At 52.0% G+C, this 16,457-nt stretch overlaps 1 protein-coding gene across 1 annotated transcript in view; it reads left to right on the forward strand.

Moving 5' to 3' along the window:
* Nucleotides 1-16,457, forward strand: part of RIN3 (Ras and Rab interactor 3) — a 133,594-nt gene that overhangs the window by 85,150 nt on the left and 31,987 nt on the right. The window contains exons 4-5 of the mRNA XM_069559701.1: nucleotides 8,053-8,125; nucleotides 14,382-14,473. Of these exons, the coding sequence (XP_069415802.1) occupies nucleotides 8,053-8,125; nucleotides 14,382-14,473 (165 nt within the window). The remainder of the gene's footprint in view (nucleotides 1-8,052; nucleotides 8,126-14,381; nucleotides 14,474-16,457) is intronic.

Below are 16,457 nucleotides of genomic sequence, written 5' to 3' on the forward strand. Positions count from 1 at the left end.
TGTGGTGTGTGAATGATATCTTAATAAAACGTTTTTTTAAAAAATCCAACATTTGAAAAACTGTCCAATTAGCAAACAGGAAAAGACATGAATAGACACTTGAGCAAAGTGGATGTACACATGAAAGGGTATTCAACCTCTTTTTGAAATGCAAATTAAAGCCACAATGAAATAACACTCTATACCTAGCGGAATGGCCAAGATAAAAAAATAGTGACCACACCCAGCTGGCAAGGATGGGGGAAGAAGCTGCATCGCTGCTACATAGCTGGTAGAAGTGTAAAATGGTACAGCCACTCTGGAGAGCAGTTCAGCCCTTCCATTGAAAAACAAAGGATGGCCTTACCATGTGACCCAGCAAATGCACTTTGGGGCATATTATCCCAGAGAAAGAAAAGTATATTTTCATGCAGAAGCATGGACCTAAAAGGTCCACAGCAGCTTTGTTCATAATCACTAAAAACCAGAAACTCCCAGATGTCCTTCAGTGGGTGAATGACCTAGGTACACCCAGACCATTGGTTACTACTCAGCACTAAAAAGGAATGGGGTATTGTTTCACTCAATAACTTGGATGACCCTTGAGGAAATGAAGCAGAATGGGAAAAGCCAGTCCCAAAGAATATGTCCTGTATGACTCCATTTATATGACATTCAATCATGTAATCACAGAGATAGAAAACAGATTGTGGTTGCCAAGGGTTGGAGTGGATGTGATATGAAATACCTTGATAGAGATAGTGATTACAGGCAGCTGGGATTTACACATGGGATAAAATTGCATAGTTCTCTACAAACGCACATTCATATGCATGAGAGCCAGTATAAACTTGGTAAGGTCCGAATGAGCTCTGTGGATCACACAAAGATTGGTTTTCTGGTTCAGATATTGTCCTCTAATTAAGCACCCTGATATTGCCGTTGAGGATGAAAAGTGAAGAGGGCCTCTCTGTTAATCTCTGCAACTTCCTGTGGCCCTGTATTTCCAAAGAAAACATTTGCTAAAGAAATAGTTACATAAATATTGGAGAGCCAGCATTGTGCTAAGCACCATGCCTGGTGCTGAGGGTACCACAGAGAACAAAAGATACATACGCCGTTCCTGCCTTGGCAGTTCATTTGTATTACTGAGTGATAAAATGGAATTTCCTAAAAAACGAATCTTCCAACAGCTTTTGGTTCTTTGTGGATTACTCGTTTTGATGTTGAGATTGTAAAGGCCAGAAGCCAGGCGTGTGTGTGGAGCCGGAATCTCCACCTTGTCTTGGCTCAGCCTTGATGGTGAGTCATGAGGTGGAAGGTTTCTTTTTCTCTAGGCAGGGGCAAGTCCCATTGTTGTCACCTGTTGTCAGCTGGGGACATAGAGATGGGACCAGCTGGTGCTGTTTTTTCTCCTCACTCTTTGAAAGAGAGATGGTTTAGATGGGGGCTGTCTTTCCCACTGCTCTTTCCACTGAGGAGGCTGGAGGCTGTGCACAGTGGAGGAGTCACCGCTGCTCACATTTTCAGAGGGGAGCAGAGGGAGCCGGCATCGTTGTTGGGTGCACCCAGTGGGTGACCCGGGGAGCCTGTCAGCCCTCGAGGGGCTCAGAGGGGAACCAAAGTAACATGAGCCAAGAGGACCCTGGAGACCAGTCAGCCCCTGAGAAACATTTACAGAGAAATTTAGAACATTCAAGAAAAATTTAGAGAATCTTCATAGTTTCTCTGCTTACAAACATCACATATGCTCATTATAAAAGTGCCAGAAAAACATAATACAGGAAGTGAGATTCAGTCCACTGTGTGTGTGTGCGTTTTCTTTTTTTTTAATCATGGCTTTATTGAGATGTATTTACTTCATGTATTCAGTATCGTACAGTTCACCCATTTAAAGTGTACGATTCGGTGACTTGGTATATTCAGTTGTCCAGGCCTTACCAGTGTCAATCTGAGAACATTTTCAGCACATCAAAAAAGAAGCCTCGTGTTGTAAAATGTGAATGTACTTAGGCCACTGAGTGTTCTTAAAAAGTATTAAAATGCTAAATTGTATGTTTTTTATAGTTTGTATGTGCTCACTCAGTCATGTCCGACTCTGTGATCTTGTGGACTGCAGCCTGCTAGGCTCCTCTGTCCTTGGAATTTTCCACGCAGGAATACTGGAGTGGGTTGCCATTTCTTTCTCCAGGGGACCTTTCCGACCCAGGGATCAAATCTGCATCTCTTGTCTCCTGTGTTGGCAGGCGGATTCTGTGCCTCTGCACCTTCTGGGAAGCTGTATCTTGATAGAATACCCTTTTGCCAAGCATGTCATACAGAGAAGTTTAAGATACAGTCCTTGCCTTCAAGGCAAAAGACAAATGAGGACGATTAGCAAGGAAGGGCGAAGCTGGGTCCTCCTTGCCTGGGGAGAGAGCAGGAGCAAAGGCCTGGAGGCCAGCAATCCCAAGTCGAGGTGTGGCAGGGTTGGCTCCTCCTGGAGACCAGGGAGAATCTGTTCAGGCCTCTCTCCTGGCTTCTGGTGACAGCTGGCAACCCTTGGCTTGTGGCTACATCTGCCTCCATTGCACATGGCTTCTCCTCTCTGTGTCTGTGCCCCAGGTCTTTACATGTTTTCTTGCAAGAACACCTATCATTGGGTTTAGGGCCCACCCCAATCTGGTCAGATCTCATGTGAACTTGATTCCATCCGCTAAGAGCCTGTTTCCAAATAAAGTCACACTTGTAGGTACCAGGGGTTAGGATCACAGTGTGTCTTTCTGGGAGACACAGTTCAACCCACAACAGACAGGTACTTTATTAACTCTGTTATACAGCTGAAGGGGCTTCCCAGGTGGTGCTAGTGGTAAAGAACATGCCTGTCCATGAAGGAGACGTAACAGGTGCAGGTTTGATCCCTGGGTTCAAATGATGCCTTGGAGAAGGAACTGGCAACCCACTCCAGTATTTTTGCCTGGGAGATCCCATGGACAGAAGAGCCTGTTGGGCTACACCATCGATGGAGTCACAAAGAGTCAGACACGAATGAAGCGACTGAGCATGCAGGCACGCATGCAGCTGAAGAAACAGGCTCAGGGAGGATAAGCAATCGTGATGGAGATATGTTCACACTCAGGCCTCCATTGCACATGGAGGCCACCGGCCAGCGCAGGACACAGGGCTGTCCTGGAGGTTGAGCGCCTTCCCCACCCTCTGGAACAAAGGCTTGTCTAACTCCTACTGATTTGCGTTCACCTCTGCTCCAGAACAGTGTGAGGCTGCCTGTCGGGGCTCCCTCATGTCCCAGGTGTCCCTTTGGGCCCCTGGAGGGAGGGCATGAGCCATGTGGTAGGAGGCCTGAGACCCCAGCCAAGGCACCACGCCCGCCCTCACCCTGCCGAGGCCTCTGCTCCTCTGGGGTCCCTCTGCCAGACAGACTTATATGTTTTGAACTGTACTTTTATTCGTTTTTGGTTGCGATGAGTCTTCATTGCTGCACATGGGCTTTCTTTGCGGCAAGTGGGGGGCTGCCAGGGTCCAGCCGCGGTGGATCCAGGGTGATTCGAAGGTGGGGACGGAATCAGCGTCCTAGGAAAAATCTTAATTACAGATATAGAGAGAGATTAGAAACGGATAGTGTAGTAGGAAAATTAGTGGAGAAAAAGAGGCTGAATAACTTGGTTTATGTGGAATAGCATCCATGCTCCAGATGGGAATTCAGCCAGAAAAACGGGGATCAAGAAAGAAATGACATGGGGGAATCAGTCTTTCCAGAAACTGATCCGATTTCTTTATTTTTCAGGTTTGTTTATATACCTTTTTGTTATACATAGGGATGAATACAGAGTCACGCAGGGGTCAGCAGACCTGACCCTTGTCACAATCAGGTGCTTCATATAAAATTATACAAAGGTCTTATGGGTTTGACATCATCTTCTGGCCATGAGACCTGCTGACATTTTATGGCCCTTTCTGATACCGGTCAGTTAAACAGAAAACTTATTTTTCCAGGGGTGATTTTTTTCTTAAATCAGGCGCCACCCTCCAAATAAAGTTCCATTCCTATAGGGTGAGGGTGTAGTGAGTTACAACTAGGAAAGGAATTTACTTAGCCTAAGGTTTAACATGATTAATCTTAAAGGTTAATACTTATTTTTCCTATATGCTAGTTATATTCATTATAAGGGCAAGGAATGGGGATTTAGCAGCATATATTGGCTCAACAAATGTAAACCCTTGACCAATGTTCCCCTTAAGATCTATTTAGTCTTAAGATAGTGATAAAGTTACATTTTTACATAGCAAGGACACAGTGATTTATAACAAAGTACAGTGATCTATAACAAAAGAGAAAATTCATTAACTCAAAATGTCTAGTATTGCCAACATCAAAAACTACTATATTTCCTTTCCTATATTCCAAATACATTGATTAATATATTCCCAGGTGCCTAAGGATATGGAGGCCTGGCAGCAATCTCTGACTCAACAGTGAGAAAAGCCCTATGCTAATACTCCAAACTCTCTGTGCTGTTTATGGTTGAGAGGTTGTCACACAAGCTAGTCTGTCAGCAGAGAGGTTTGACCTGAGATACCCTTGTCACACCCAGGGCAGGGAATTAGCAGCAATTATTGGTGGGACAAATGAAAAAACCCTTCACCAATGTAATTTCTAATCAACCCACTATACTATACTAATAATTTTCTAACTTCTCAAAAGAGTCTGTATTTAGAAAGTTTTAAAGCATCTCATGCCTCTCAAGGTTGGGAGGCTGTAAACAATCACATGTGGCCTGACGAACCTGATCAGGGAGGCTAGAGGACCTCCAGAGGAATTTCTAAGTTGAAACACTCTTGTCACGCCCAGGAATTTTTATTAACTGGAGCTGCAAGTTAACTCCTTCTCCGAGAGAAATGGGGGAGAGCCTCCCGTAAAGTCAGAGGTGTAGGTGAGAGCATGAAACAGACTCTGGTTTGGGGGTTGGATGCTCGGGAACAGGGGGTCTCCTGAGGCTTGATCACGCCTTTGAGTATGCCAAGCCTCCTTCCTCATGACCTTTGCCATGGGCGGAGTTCCTCACGCTGGCCCCCGGCAGGGGGCTACTCTCTAGTCGTGGGGCACAGGCTTCTCCTTGCGCAGCTTCTCTTGTTGCAGAGGTCTTGTTGCAGAGGTCTGGCTCCAGAGCGTGCGGGCTTCAGTAGCCGTGGGGCATGGGCTTAGCTGCTCCATGGGATGCTCCTGGACCGGAAATCAAACCCATGTCCCCTGCATTAGCAGGCGGATTCTTAACCACTAGACGAGCAGGGGATCCCCGGACTTTCAGCAGACATTTATTATCTCCCAAACTGCATGCCACACAATGTGCTAGGCCCTGAGGAGAGCTCAAGTGTGGGCAAAGCCCTGGCCCTGGCAGGGCAGGAGCTCCTCTGGGTGTGGCCTTGCTGTGCTATTCCCACAAGCAAGATGGGGAAGTATGAACTGGGGGCTGCGGGTGGGGCAGAAGAGGCCTGGTTACAAAGAAACAAACATGACCTTGACCCTCCCTTGTGCCTTGACAGATCTACTGTTTTCACTGTAAAAAGGGGACTGGGCCACTATATCTAGAACTGTGCATGGCCCCAACCACAAAAATGGATGAGCCCTGGTCCTTGCTCCTGAGGAAGGGACCAGAATGGGGGTAAACTAAGTCTAAAGGAAGTGAAGTCGCTCAGTCCTGTTCAACTCTTGGTGATCCCATGGACTGTAGCCTACCAGGCTCCTCTGTCCATGGGATTTTCCAGGCAAGAGTACTGGAGTAGGGTGCCATCGCCTTCTCCAGGGAGTCTAAAGGAACTGTGGGCTTTATAGAAAGTCCCGGGGCACAGGAGAGGAAGGGACTGCCTATTTAAAGGTTTCATCTCTGTCTGCAAAGGTCAGACCACGTCTCAGTGGTGAAGGAAAACTGCTCATTGTTGAGCAGGCCTGGTATAAAGAGGCTCAGCTTTTTGCATGCATCACCACTAATTCCTCTTGAAGGATTCATGAGAAAGGTTTACAGATGGAGCGTCCTCTCTACCTCTCCCAGCTACCACAGATCTTTTGACCCCAGCCTATAAATGGCAACCCACTCCAGTACTCTTGCTTGGAAAATTCCTGGTGGGCTGCAGTCCATGGGGTCGCAAAGAGTTGGACACAACTGAGCAACTTCACTTTCACTTTCCCTTGGCCAGTTGGTGCTGCTAAGGTCTGTGATGCACTGATGTGCCACTAGGTGGCGCTGTGGACCGCCTCATGTCCATTAACTCACAGAGGGTGGTAATTCCATGCCCTGATGTTTCTCTGATTTGTTATTTATGGGCATCTTGCCAGTACCTCCAAGAACTGTAACCTACTTAATGTTTTTCTTTAAACTCCCTTGTAAAATTTTTATGTCTATCCTAATGAGAAACCGTGATCTCTTTGCTATAAATAAATGATGAATGTAATTCCCTGGTGGCTCAGGCAGTAAAGAACCCGCCTGCAGTGCAAACCCAGGGAGATCTGGGTTCGATCCCTGAGTCGCAAAGATCCTCTGGAGGAGGACATGGCAGCCCAGTCCAGTATTCTTGCCTGGAGAATCCCCATGGTCAGAGGAGCCTGGCGGGCTACAGTCCATGGGGTCACAAAGAGTTGCACAGGACTGAGGGACTAAGCAAGATCTTTTAAAAAAATCATGTTAACTGTTTAGAGCTGTGCAGTAGCATGTAGAAAGAAGGGAAGTATTAAAGCTATTAGAACAAAACATGTTGTTTTGTGTATCGTAGATCACCAATGCAGCAGAATGCTGTCCTAGGCTTTGGAAGCAGGCTGCAGTCAGCTAGATACAAGAGTGCTTATGGTTAGAAGGGCTCTTCCCTTTGCACATAGAGGAACTGGGGTACTGAGAGGGGAAGGGACAAACCCATAGTCATACTGTCCACCCCAGGGTTGGAGCCAGACCTGGGACCTGGCTCCGGCCTTATACCTCCACCCCACGGATGCTCAGAAGAACCTCAGGAAGTTGGAAATGAAGTGTGAGGCACTCATGTTTCTTGGCCCTCTGATGCCCGAGAAAGTTCACTGTGGGTCCCATGTGCAGAGAGCATCACTTGTCGGGCGCATGGAGCCCTGGGATGAGAGTCAGGCGGCATGGGGGTGGGCGGCTGCCAAGACCCCTGGTGAGCAGCTCAGCATCTCTGGGCCCCTGGCCCTGGTGCTCTGCTGCAGGGCATGATGTGGTACCATGCTCTCCTCTGGGCAGTCCACCTCGGCTTCGGGCCCTGACTGCCACATCCTGGCACCTTGCCACTCCAGGGAGCCACATCCACCCGGGATGGGCTCTCTCTCCGTTGATCCTTCTTCCTTGTTAGAGCTGGAAAATATGGGTGTCACCCTCCCTCTTGGGTTACAGCCAAATCAAGTGAAGTTCTGACAGGCCCAGAGATTCTTGGGCGAAAGGCCAGTGGCCGCACTGGACCAAGGAATCTCCTGGAAGCTAAAGCAGAACAGGGACAAACCATCCTCTGCTGGCTCCCACAGTCCTCAGAATTGTCAAGTCGAGATGACCCTGAATGTTTAATTCGGGACGTTTTCAAGTTCTGCTTTTACAATCTAGAATCTTCAGTGTTATTTCGCTCAAAATGGTGCATGTGTTATTGGTTAACGCCAGTTGCTGTAATAAAGAGGCCTCTGAAATCTTGGACTTCCCTGGTGGCTTAGGTGGTAAGGAATCTGCCTGCAGTGTGGGAGACCTGGGCCTGATCCCTGGATTGGGAAGATCCCCTGGAGAAGAGAAAGGCTACCCACTCTAGTATTCTGGCCTGGAGAACTCCATGGACTACAGTCCATGGGGTCACAAAGAGTCGGACACAACTGAGCGACTTTCACTAAAATCTCAAGATTAGCACCACAGAAATTCACCTCTCACCTCCCTGCGGTCCAATGGGCTGCTGATGTGTTGTGACCGCAGCAGGCTGGGCCCTGCAGCAGGTGCTGTGACCCACAAGTGAGCACAGGGCAGACCCGCCCTCCCTAGGGACACCCCCTCTCCTGTGACAGGGACACTCATCCATGCCTCTGTTCTCTCCCCTCAGTACTGTACCTGGAAGGCTCGGTTCTTGTGTTTGAGGACATCTTCAGACTAATCGCATTCTACTGTGTCAGTAGGTGAGTATTCCTGGCCCCACGGGAGGGCATCTCATGGCAACAGATGTTCATGCATCTTGGGTTGGGCGGGGGTGTCACAGGGGAGCCCCCGAGGGAAGGGTGCAGCCCACAGGATGCAGAGAGAGGGGGCAGTCCCCTGGCCTGGCCCTCGTACCCATGAAAGGCGGGGTGCCCGCTCTCCTGCTTTCTTTCTTTAAAGGTCCCTCCCTCACCTTCACCTTCCCCCTTGGCTCACTGCCCATCACCATCTTGTCTTCCAGCTTTCGGGACAGCTTGGGGTGGGTCCTGTGCTGACCCGACCCGCCCTGTTGGAGGAGTTCTAGAAGGAACTTCCTGTAGGGGCAACAGGAAGGGCTGATACTCTTCGTGGGAGAGAGCGTGTGATTTTGAAGCAGCTGCTGGGTGGAGTGTGTGTCTGTAACCACCCTCAGAACTGCTCTGTTCTTTCAGAACTGGTTGCAGGTCAACAGGAATTTAAAAATACATTTTGCTGCCAAGAAGCCAACGGCTTAAGCTACAGGGATTTGACCAGGGCTGGGCAGGATGTCTTGGGGCCCAGGGCCCCAGACTCACCTCTCCCTGCTTCAAAGAGACCATTCATGCTGCCTTCACTCAAACCAGGACAGCCCTCCCACCTACCAGGACCCTCCTGGGCCCAGTGGGCAGAATCGAGATGCTGATAATAAGGTGCTAAACGCTCTTACCTGTAGGGGGCTCTCCAGGTACACAATAAGGTACTAGGGGTTTATATCCATTATTTTCTTAAGTCTTGCTAACAGTTTCACCCCGTTAAGTGCTCTTGTTAGTCCCCCACCTCCCTGGGTGTTTTTGACTGCTCTATGCAGGACATGGGATCTTAGATCCCATGGGATCCAACCTGTGCCCCCTACCGAGGAAGTGTGGAGTCTTAACCACTGGGGTGCTCTTATTAGTTCCATTTTACAGATGAGGAAGCTGAGACTAGAGAAGTAAGTTGCTCAGGGTCATGCACCTGGTAAATGTCAGGGTGGAGATTCAAAGCAGAGCGCCAAGGTCCTTGGTCTTTGCGACAGCCGTCCCACTGTGTGCATTCTACAGTGATTCTGATGATCCAGCGTGTCCTTCTAGGCCCACAAAGCCGAGCACCAGGGCTCCCTGGCCCTTTACATTATGACAGGTCAGGTTCTCAGAGTCAGGCCTTTTCCTGTTCTGAGTTCTACCTTAGTGGAAGATGACAGCCTAGAGTTTGGCCCATGCTAGATCTTCCAGTGAGTGAGTGAATGGTGACATAATTGCAGAGCTCAGAATTTGAGCTAATCTTTCTCTCTCAACTTTCTCTTCTGTAAAATGAGAACACCACCCATGCTGCAGATGCTGGAGAAAGAAATGAGATAAAGGGACAGCATGCTACCAACACCCAGGAGGTGCTCTGGTTCTGATTCCGTGGGTTGGGCCACGGGAGGGTGTGCTCGGGTGGTGACGTCATCTGTGTGAAGCGAGACCCGGAGCTGTGGTCACCAAGCACCACTGTCACCTCCCACCCGTTCCTCCTCTGGCTGCTCTTTCTCCACGTTCCAGAGAAGCAGATGCTTTTCACCTGCCCTCAGACACTCAGGAAACCTACTGGGAGGTCACAAGGCTTGGAGCCTGGAACTCCTGTGTTTGAGGGGAGGGGGCATCAGCTCCAAGGCCACCTCTCGGGAGTGAAATGTTGCCAAGGAAGGGCCGTCAACTAGGAGTGGAGAGCCCGTTCCTGGCTGTGTGACCTTAGGCAAGTCCCCCGACTTTTCCCCGCCCCAGTCACCTCACGTGTCAAGGGGAGCCAAGACGGAACCCCAGAGTGCTTGAGCTGTGTTCCTCTGTGAGGTCTGAACGAGCAGCCATCTTCAGAACCAAGTGCCCGGAGGTCACGGGAGGTGAGCCAGAGATGCATGTTTTAGGTGCCTTTGTGTCGCCGGCAGGGCCTTGCACAAGGGGGTGTTTTGAGATCTGCGAAACACCCAGGCAGTGGCACCCCACTCCAGTACTCTTGCCTGGAAAATCCCATGGACGGAGGAGCCTGGAAGGCTGCAGTCCATGGGGTCACAAAGAGTCAGACACGACTGAGCAACTTCATTTTCACTTTTCACTTTCATGCATTGGAGAAGGAAATGGCAACCCACTCCAGTGTTCTTGCCTGGAGAATCCCAGGGACGGGGGAGCCTGGCGGGCTGCTATCTCTGGGGTTGCACAGAGTCGGACACGACTGAAGCGACTTAACAGCAGCAGCAAACACCCAGGTGATACACGCCAGTCCTGGCTTGAGACAGAGCCTGCTCCCCGATGGGCCCTTGGGGCCCCTGTGGCCTCGGCGCCTGGCCACTGAGCACAGTCCCTGCAAGAGCGTGGACCAGCCCTGGTTCGGTCACATGGGCTCATGAGGGCCAGTCCTTCTCCAGCGCTCACTCAGGAGCACATGCTGTGGTCCACCGCAGCCTCTGCCCTCAGGATGGGAGGGCGTAGATTTGGCTTCATGGTGTCCGCCCCCAAACCTCACTGGAACTTTATGCTTCTGGCTGGATGGTGGATGGTGTGAGAGTTCTTGAGAGTCTGAGTCCCATAGTCACCCAGGGAGCTGGTCAACACTTCCAGGGCCCACCCTGGGGATTCTGACTAGCAGGCCAGGAGTGGGGCACAGGAATCTGCATTTATAACACACACACACAATCTGTCTGCAAACCGAGGCTTATACTAACAGCTTAGCCGAGGGCCTCCCGGGGGCATACTTGGAGAGGAGAATCCATGTGCAGGGGGCACTCAAGGACCTCCCCTGAAGGAGGAAGCAGCAGGGCAGCGGGGTGCAGGACAGGGACACGAGAGAAGTCCCGCCAGGGTCCAGTGCCAGGGTGCCCGGCCTCAGTGGGATCCCTCTCTCCAGCAGCTCCGGAGCACAAAGCAGACCTTGGGTTCCACCGTAAGCCATGGGGCTGGACTTCTGTGCCCCCAGGCCAGCACACCCAGGCACGTGCGGCTCTCTGTAGGGCCACTGGGGCAGGCACTGAGGCTCCAGTATGCCAGAACAAGCCTCTGGGGGTCATGGGTGCCGGCCCTCAGGAGCAAACCCCACAGAGGCTGGACGATGGGTACGGAGCTGGTAAAAAACACTGAAGTGTCTGAAGGGGGCGGCAGCAGTGACTGCTCCAGTCAGCTCCATGGACCAGGCGTCTGTTGAGTCGGGCTTACACTGGGTGCTGCCCACAGAGCTCTTGCTAACCTGGACGGTGCTGCAGGGTGGGGCAGGGGGTGTTACCACTGCAGACCCCCTTCATGAGGCTCGTGACCCCTGTCCCATGCTGTGCCAAGGATCAGACCTTTGCAAGGAGCTTAGCAGAGCCCCTGGTCTGCAATGAATCCTCCAGGAGGCATCAAGCACGTTCTTCTTGCTGTTATAAACAAAGATGCTGCAGCTGGAGCTGGCCAGCCTCGGGTCACCCAGCTCAGTCCTGAGCCAGGTCTGAACCCCAGGTTGTCTGACTGCCGAGCCCAGCTGCCTCTGCCCGGCATTCAGGGCCAGGCCCGTGGTCCAGAGGACGCCGGTCTGCTTTTCCTCCAGCAGCAGCTTCCCCTTCCATGTGCGGGGAGTCTAGGCCCTCTTGGTGAGAGAGGGGACACTGGCAACCAGGCAGAGGGGCGGGAAGAGAATTCAGGCAGAGGACACGGCGTGGGCAGAGGCCTGGCAGCGGGGCCAGCTGCAGGTTGCTTGGCAGTGGCTTCCTGGGGAGAGCGTGACATGTGGGTGGGGGATAAGGTGACTGGAAGGCCTGAAAAGCCGAGCCCAGGAGCTGCATGCAGGACTTCCTTCCCTGGTGCTGGGACTTGCTGCAGCTCACAGACGGATTGCATTTGAGCAGAACCATGTGGCCGCAGGGGGTGGGGTGAGGGGTTGAAGCAAGGGGAGTGTGGACACCAGCTGGGCTCTGCAGCCACCCAGGCCCCAGGCAGGGGATGGGGAACCGGGCGGGGTAGGGGCGGTCACTGCAGGGAGGAGTGGGGAGGTAGGGGGAGCCTGGGGAACTGTCGAGGCTCTTATGGGCACAGGCACGTGACAGGTGTGATGGTTCTGGGGCACATTCTACATACCAGATGCTCTGCCAAGCCCCTTTTCGAGGATGGCGAGTTCTGATCCTCAGTACAGCCTGGGGTCAGGAGTCAGTAGCCTTGTGAAATGGGTGCCATTAACCGAAAAGAAGAAGTGGGGAGCCCCTTGGCCCTCCCGCCGTCTCTAGGAGGTGGCCAGGCACCCAGTGTTGTGACAAGGCTGTCACCCTCCTCTGGGCAGCTGGGGGAGGTGGACTGGGCCTCTTCTCTGAAGGCAGCTGTTATCACCGGGTCTGGATCTGCCTTCACAGCCACCTGGACCAGGAGCCACGGTCTTGCCTTCTGAGTCCTGGTTAGGGAACAGGGGGACAGAGGAAAGGAGCCTCAGAGGCCCCGAAGCACCCTTGACCGGAGCTCCCAGCAGGAGGGGAAGAAACAAGTTCCCACTAGGTGCTCCCCTGCTGTGCTGCGTGGTTTCTATAGTAACCCCATAGGCGAGCATCATGTCCCCTGTCTGACCAGGAGATGGAATGACACCCACCAGGAATGGTAGAGCTAGGGGTTTACCAGCGTCCTCGATTCCAGAATTCATGCTGGTTTTTTCTTTCTTCCTCTCACTTAAAGAAATTCTTTTAATGGAAAGGAATTCATGCTTTCCCCTCTACTTTCCTTTTGAAAGTGGTTGACTTTCAAAACCACAGAAGTCACCTGGGATGTGTGAAGAGATGGAGCCATGAGGCATGGTAGGGGTGTAGACATGGTCTCATAGCCTTCCATTCTGGAAGCGCTCCCCAAGTTGCCCCAAAATTTAAAGGACCTGGACGGGGTGGGGGTGAGTGCCAAACCCTATGGGAAAGAGAAACTAGCCTGTGTGAACTAATACGATATTAATAATATACATCGTGCCTGGTACTTTTAATCCATGGCCCACAACCCACTAGGAGGTAATAGGAGAAAAAGAAAATGTATCTGGCCTTAGTCTAGGTTCTAGACACAGAACTCCTAAATTCTTGGAATTTCCTGAGTTGACGGGGGTGTCTCTTGTTATTCATAATGAGCCCCTTTCTGTCACACCTGCGTTTATGCAAACCCATAAACAGGAGAGGCTCCTAGACAGCCTCAGGATGGGGCTGGTCACCAGGAAGACCAGTGATCAAGGCGGGGAACTTCCAGCTCCACCCGCCCACCTCCCAGCTGATGGACACTTTGAGGTGCTGGGAGGTGCCGTGTCCAGAGAGGCGTGGAGCGGAGCCCCTTGCCCTGACCTTGCCTGTGTGCCTCTTCCATCTGGCTGCTCCTGGGCTGCGTCCTTTACAATGAGCCAGGAAATGTAAGTGTTGCCCTAAGCCCCATGAGCTGTTCCCAGCAAACTGTCAAGCCTGAGGAAGGGGTCATGAGAACCCCTGACTTACAGCCTGTCCCTCAGAAGTACAGGTGACCTGGGACTGGCATCTGAAATGGTGGGACTGAGTCTTTAGCCTGTATTAAGGACTAGTAGTTAGTCCTAATTCCAGGCAGTTAGTGTCAGAATTAACTTGTAGGACATCCCTTTGTTGTCCAGAGAATTTGAGGATCGTTTTAGATAACATCCCAGAGGGGATCATAAAGGCCCTCTCTGACCTGTTTCCCCATCTGTACAGTAAAGGGGGGGAGGGTGTATAGGCCTTTTCCGGGGCGTCTCTGGAGTGATCCCTGGATGAGCTGCCATTCAGACCAAAGGCAGCAGATAGAGCTGGCGGACTGTGTTGTTGGGGGCGCCTGTGTGCTCACCCGAGGCTGTGCGCTCACGGTTTCGGGGGGAAGCAGGAGGTAGGGTCTGGCTGCGCGCCTGCTGCACACCTTAGTGTGGAATGGCAAGGCTCGGAGGAGTGGGTGGGTCCGGTGCCTTCCCCAGAATAGCTCCTTTAGAGGAAGCTGTGTGGGCTTCCCCTGCACGCACCACCCCTCACCATGCCCAAGGAGGGTCTCAGCGTCTCTGGGTCCAGTGGAGACACAGGACTGGGATCCGACTGGTTGCTCCCTCAGCCTCAGGATTCCACCCTTCGGCTCCAGGGAAGTTTCCAGTCTGTGTGGCGACTGCAGCAGCCAGCGGGGTTGCTGGGTTCTTCCTCCACGGGCTGTGGATTGGGAGGTGGCGGGGCTGAGACTGGACACACGGAGCCCACCCCAGACTTACCTCCGACACCTGGTGTCTCCGCAGAGATTTATTGCCCTTCACGCTGAGGTTGCCCCGGGCCATCCTCGAAGCCCGCAGCTCCACAGACCTCGAGATCATCTCCAACCTGGGCCTGGGTAAGTCCCCTCCGGGGTCAGAGCAGGAGGCCGGGCTGTAGTAGGACTGGGGGTCCTGGGGGGCCTCTCAGGCTGAGCCCAAGCTGGATCCTGAGTCCCAGCTCCCATGGGACCACCCGCTCCCCTGCCCCAGGTGCCGAGCCGCCCTAGCAGGGAGACACTCCCACTTTTCAGAGTGGCCGCTTTAACAGCTGTCAGGGGGTCTCAGGCACAGCCTTGCTGGGTCTGAGGGAGCAGGGGCCGGTCAGAGCCCACACAGGCTGACCTGGCATCAGAGCGTGACCTGCGAGAAGCCAGAGCAAACACCAGGCTCCGTCTCAGCATGACCGTGATCATTAACTGAAGGTGCCCCCCACCCCCTTGGCCTGCTCCCTACCCAACCACGTGACTTAGCACACCCACCCTGCTCCTTACCCTTCTGACCTTTTGAGGGATTTGGGGTCGGGGGAGTAAAACACAAGAAGGTTTCTGATCCCAGCCCTTCCATGTGATAGTAAGAAGAGCTCACACTTCCGGGGCCCTGTCCATGCAATGGGCTTCACTGAGCCAGCGCCGACCTCTGACAAGGCCTCACCATGCTGGCCCTCCTCTGGAAGCCCATGTTTCCCAAAGCTGGAGCCACCAGGAAGCCAGGCCGGCCACCCCTGCAGGCCCCCATCCTAGGCAGAGGCCAGGTCACATTATGAACAAGCAGTTAATGAGTCCTTATCAAGACTAAGCCATTCAGGGAATATAGTCAATATTTTATAACAACATTAATGGAGTATTATTGTCTGTAAAAATTTTGAATCATGATATTGTGCACCTGAAACTAATATAATATTGTAAATCAACTATATGTCAACTTTTAAAAAAAGAAAACTCAGACTTCCCTGCTGTTCTGGTGGTTGAGAATCCACCTGCCAATGCAGAAGACACGGGTTCAATCCCTGGTCCCGGAAGATTCCACGTGCTGGGAGGCAGCTAAGCCCATGGAAGCACAACTACTGAGCTCACGCTCCACAAGAGAAGCCACTGCAATGAGGAGCCCCGCACCGAAACTAGAGAAAACCCACGCATGGCAACAAAGACCCAGCACAGCCCAAAATACATAAGTGAATTTTGTTTTAAGTCTAAACCATACCCAAGAACCTGCATTACATAAGGCTGAGCCCACTGGTACATTTTCAGCAGTGCTGGTCAAATGGAAGAAAGGTTGGTGGAGCGGGCAGGACCAAAACATAGATGAAACTAGAGGCAGACCTGGGATCCGAGGAGATGCCCCTTGGTTCTCAGGCCCGTCACTGTCCACCCCCCAGGGGCCGCTGCACGATAGAGAAAGAGCTGCCGCAAGGCGGCTTATGGTCAAAGGCCAAGAAGTCGGAGGAGTCTAGGCCCTCGGGTTTAATGAGCGATAACCATGCTCTACCCTCTTCGCCTGCCTTGACTCATCAGATCTCCAGACACCCCAGTACAGCAGGTTGTAATATCGTGATGCCCACTTTATGGCAGAGAAAACAGACACGAGGAGTTGAGTGACATGTCTAGGGCCACAGGATCCACAGAGGACTGGGCAGTTAGGCTCCAGCCTCCGCTCCTGGTGCCCTGTCACTCTATCCGGGTTCTCCCAGGTCTAGTTGACCCAGTTTATAAACTTCGGGGCCAGTTTGCAGTTGATGTTGGGAATAAACACTAAGCTTGGGCCCCAGACGTTATACTTGCTGGGCTCTTACTCTTCCAGAAGCTTGGGTGTGGGACAGGTGTGTGTGTGTGTATGCCCAGTCATGTCTATTTGCAACGCCATGGCCTGTCACCCTCCAGGCTCCTCTGTCCGTGGGATTTCCCAGGCAGGTATACTGGAGTGGGTTGCTGTTTTCTTCTCCAGGGGATCTTCCCAACCCAGAGCTCGAACCCACATCTCCTTAGCTGGCAGGTGCATGCTTTACTGCTGAGCCACCTGGGAAGTCCATGGGATGGGTGAGCATCTGGTAACTCATACAGTCCA

The sequence above is a fragment of the Ovis canadensis genome, chromosome 18 (genome assembly GCF_042477335.2).
Source record: "Ovis canadensis isolate MfBH-ARS-UI-01 breed Bighorn chromosome 18, ARS-UI_OviCan_v2, whole genome shotgun sequence".
NCBI lineage: Eukaryota > Metazoa > Chordata > Mammalia > Artiodactyla > Bovidae > Ovis > Ovis canadensis.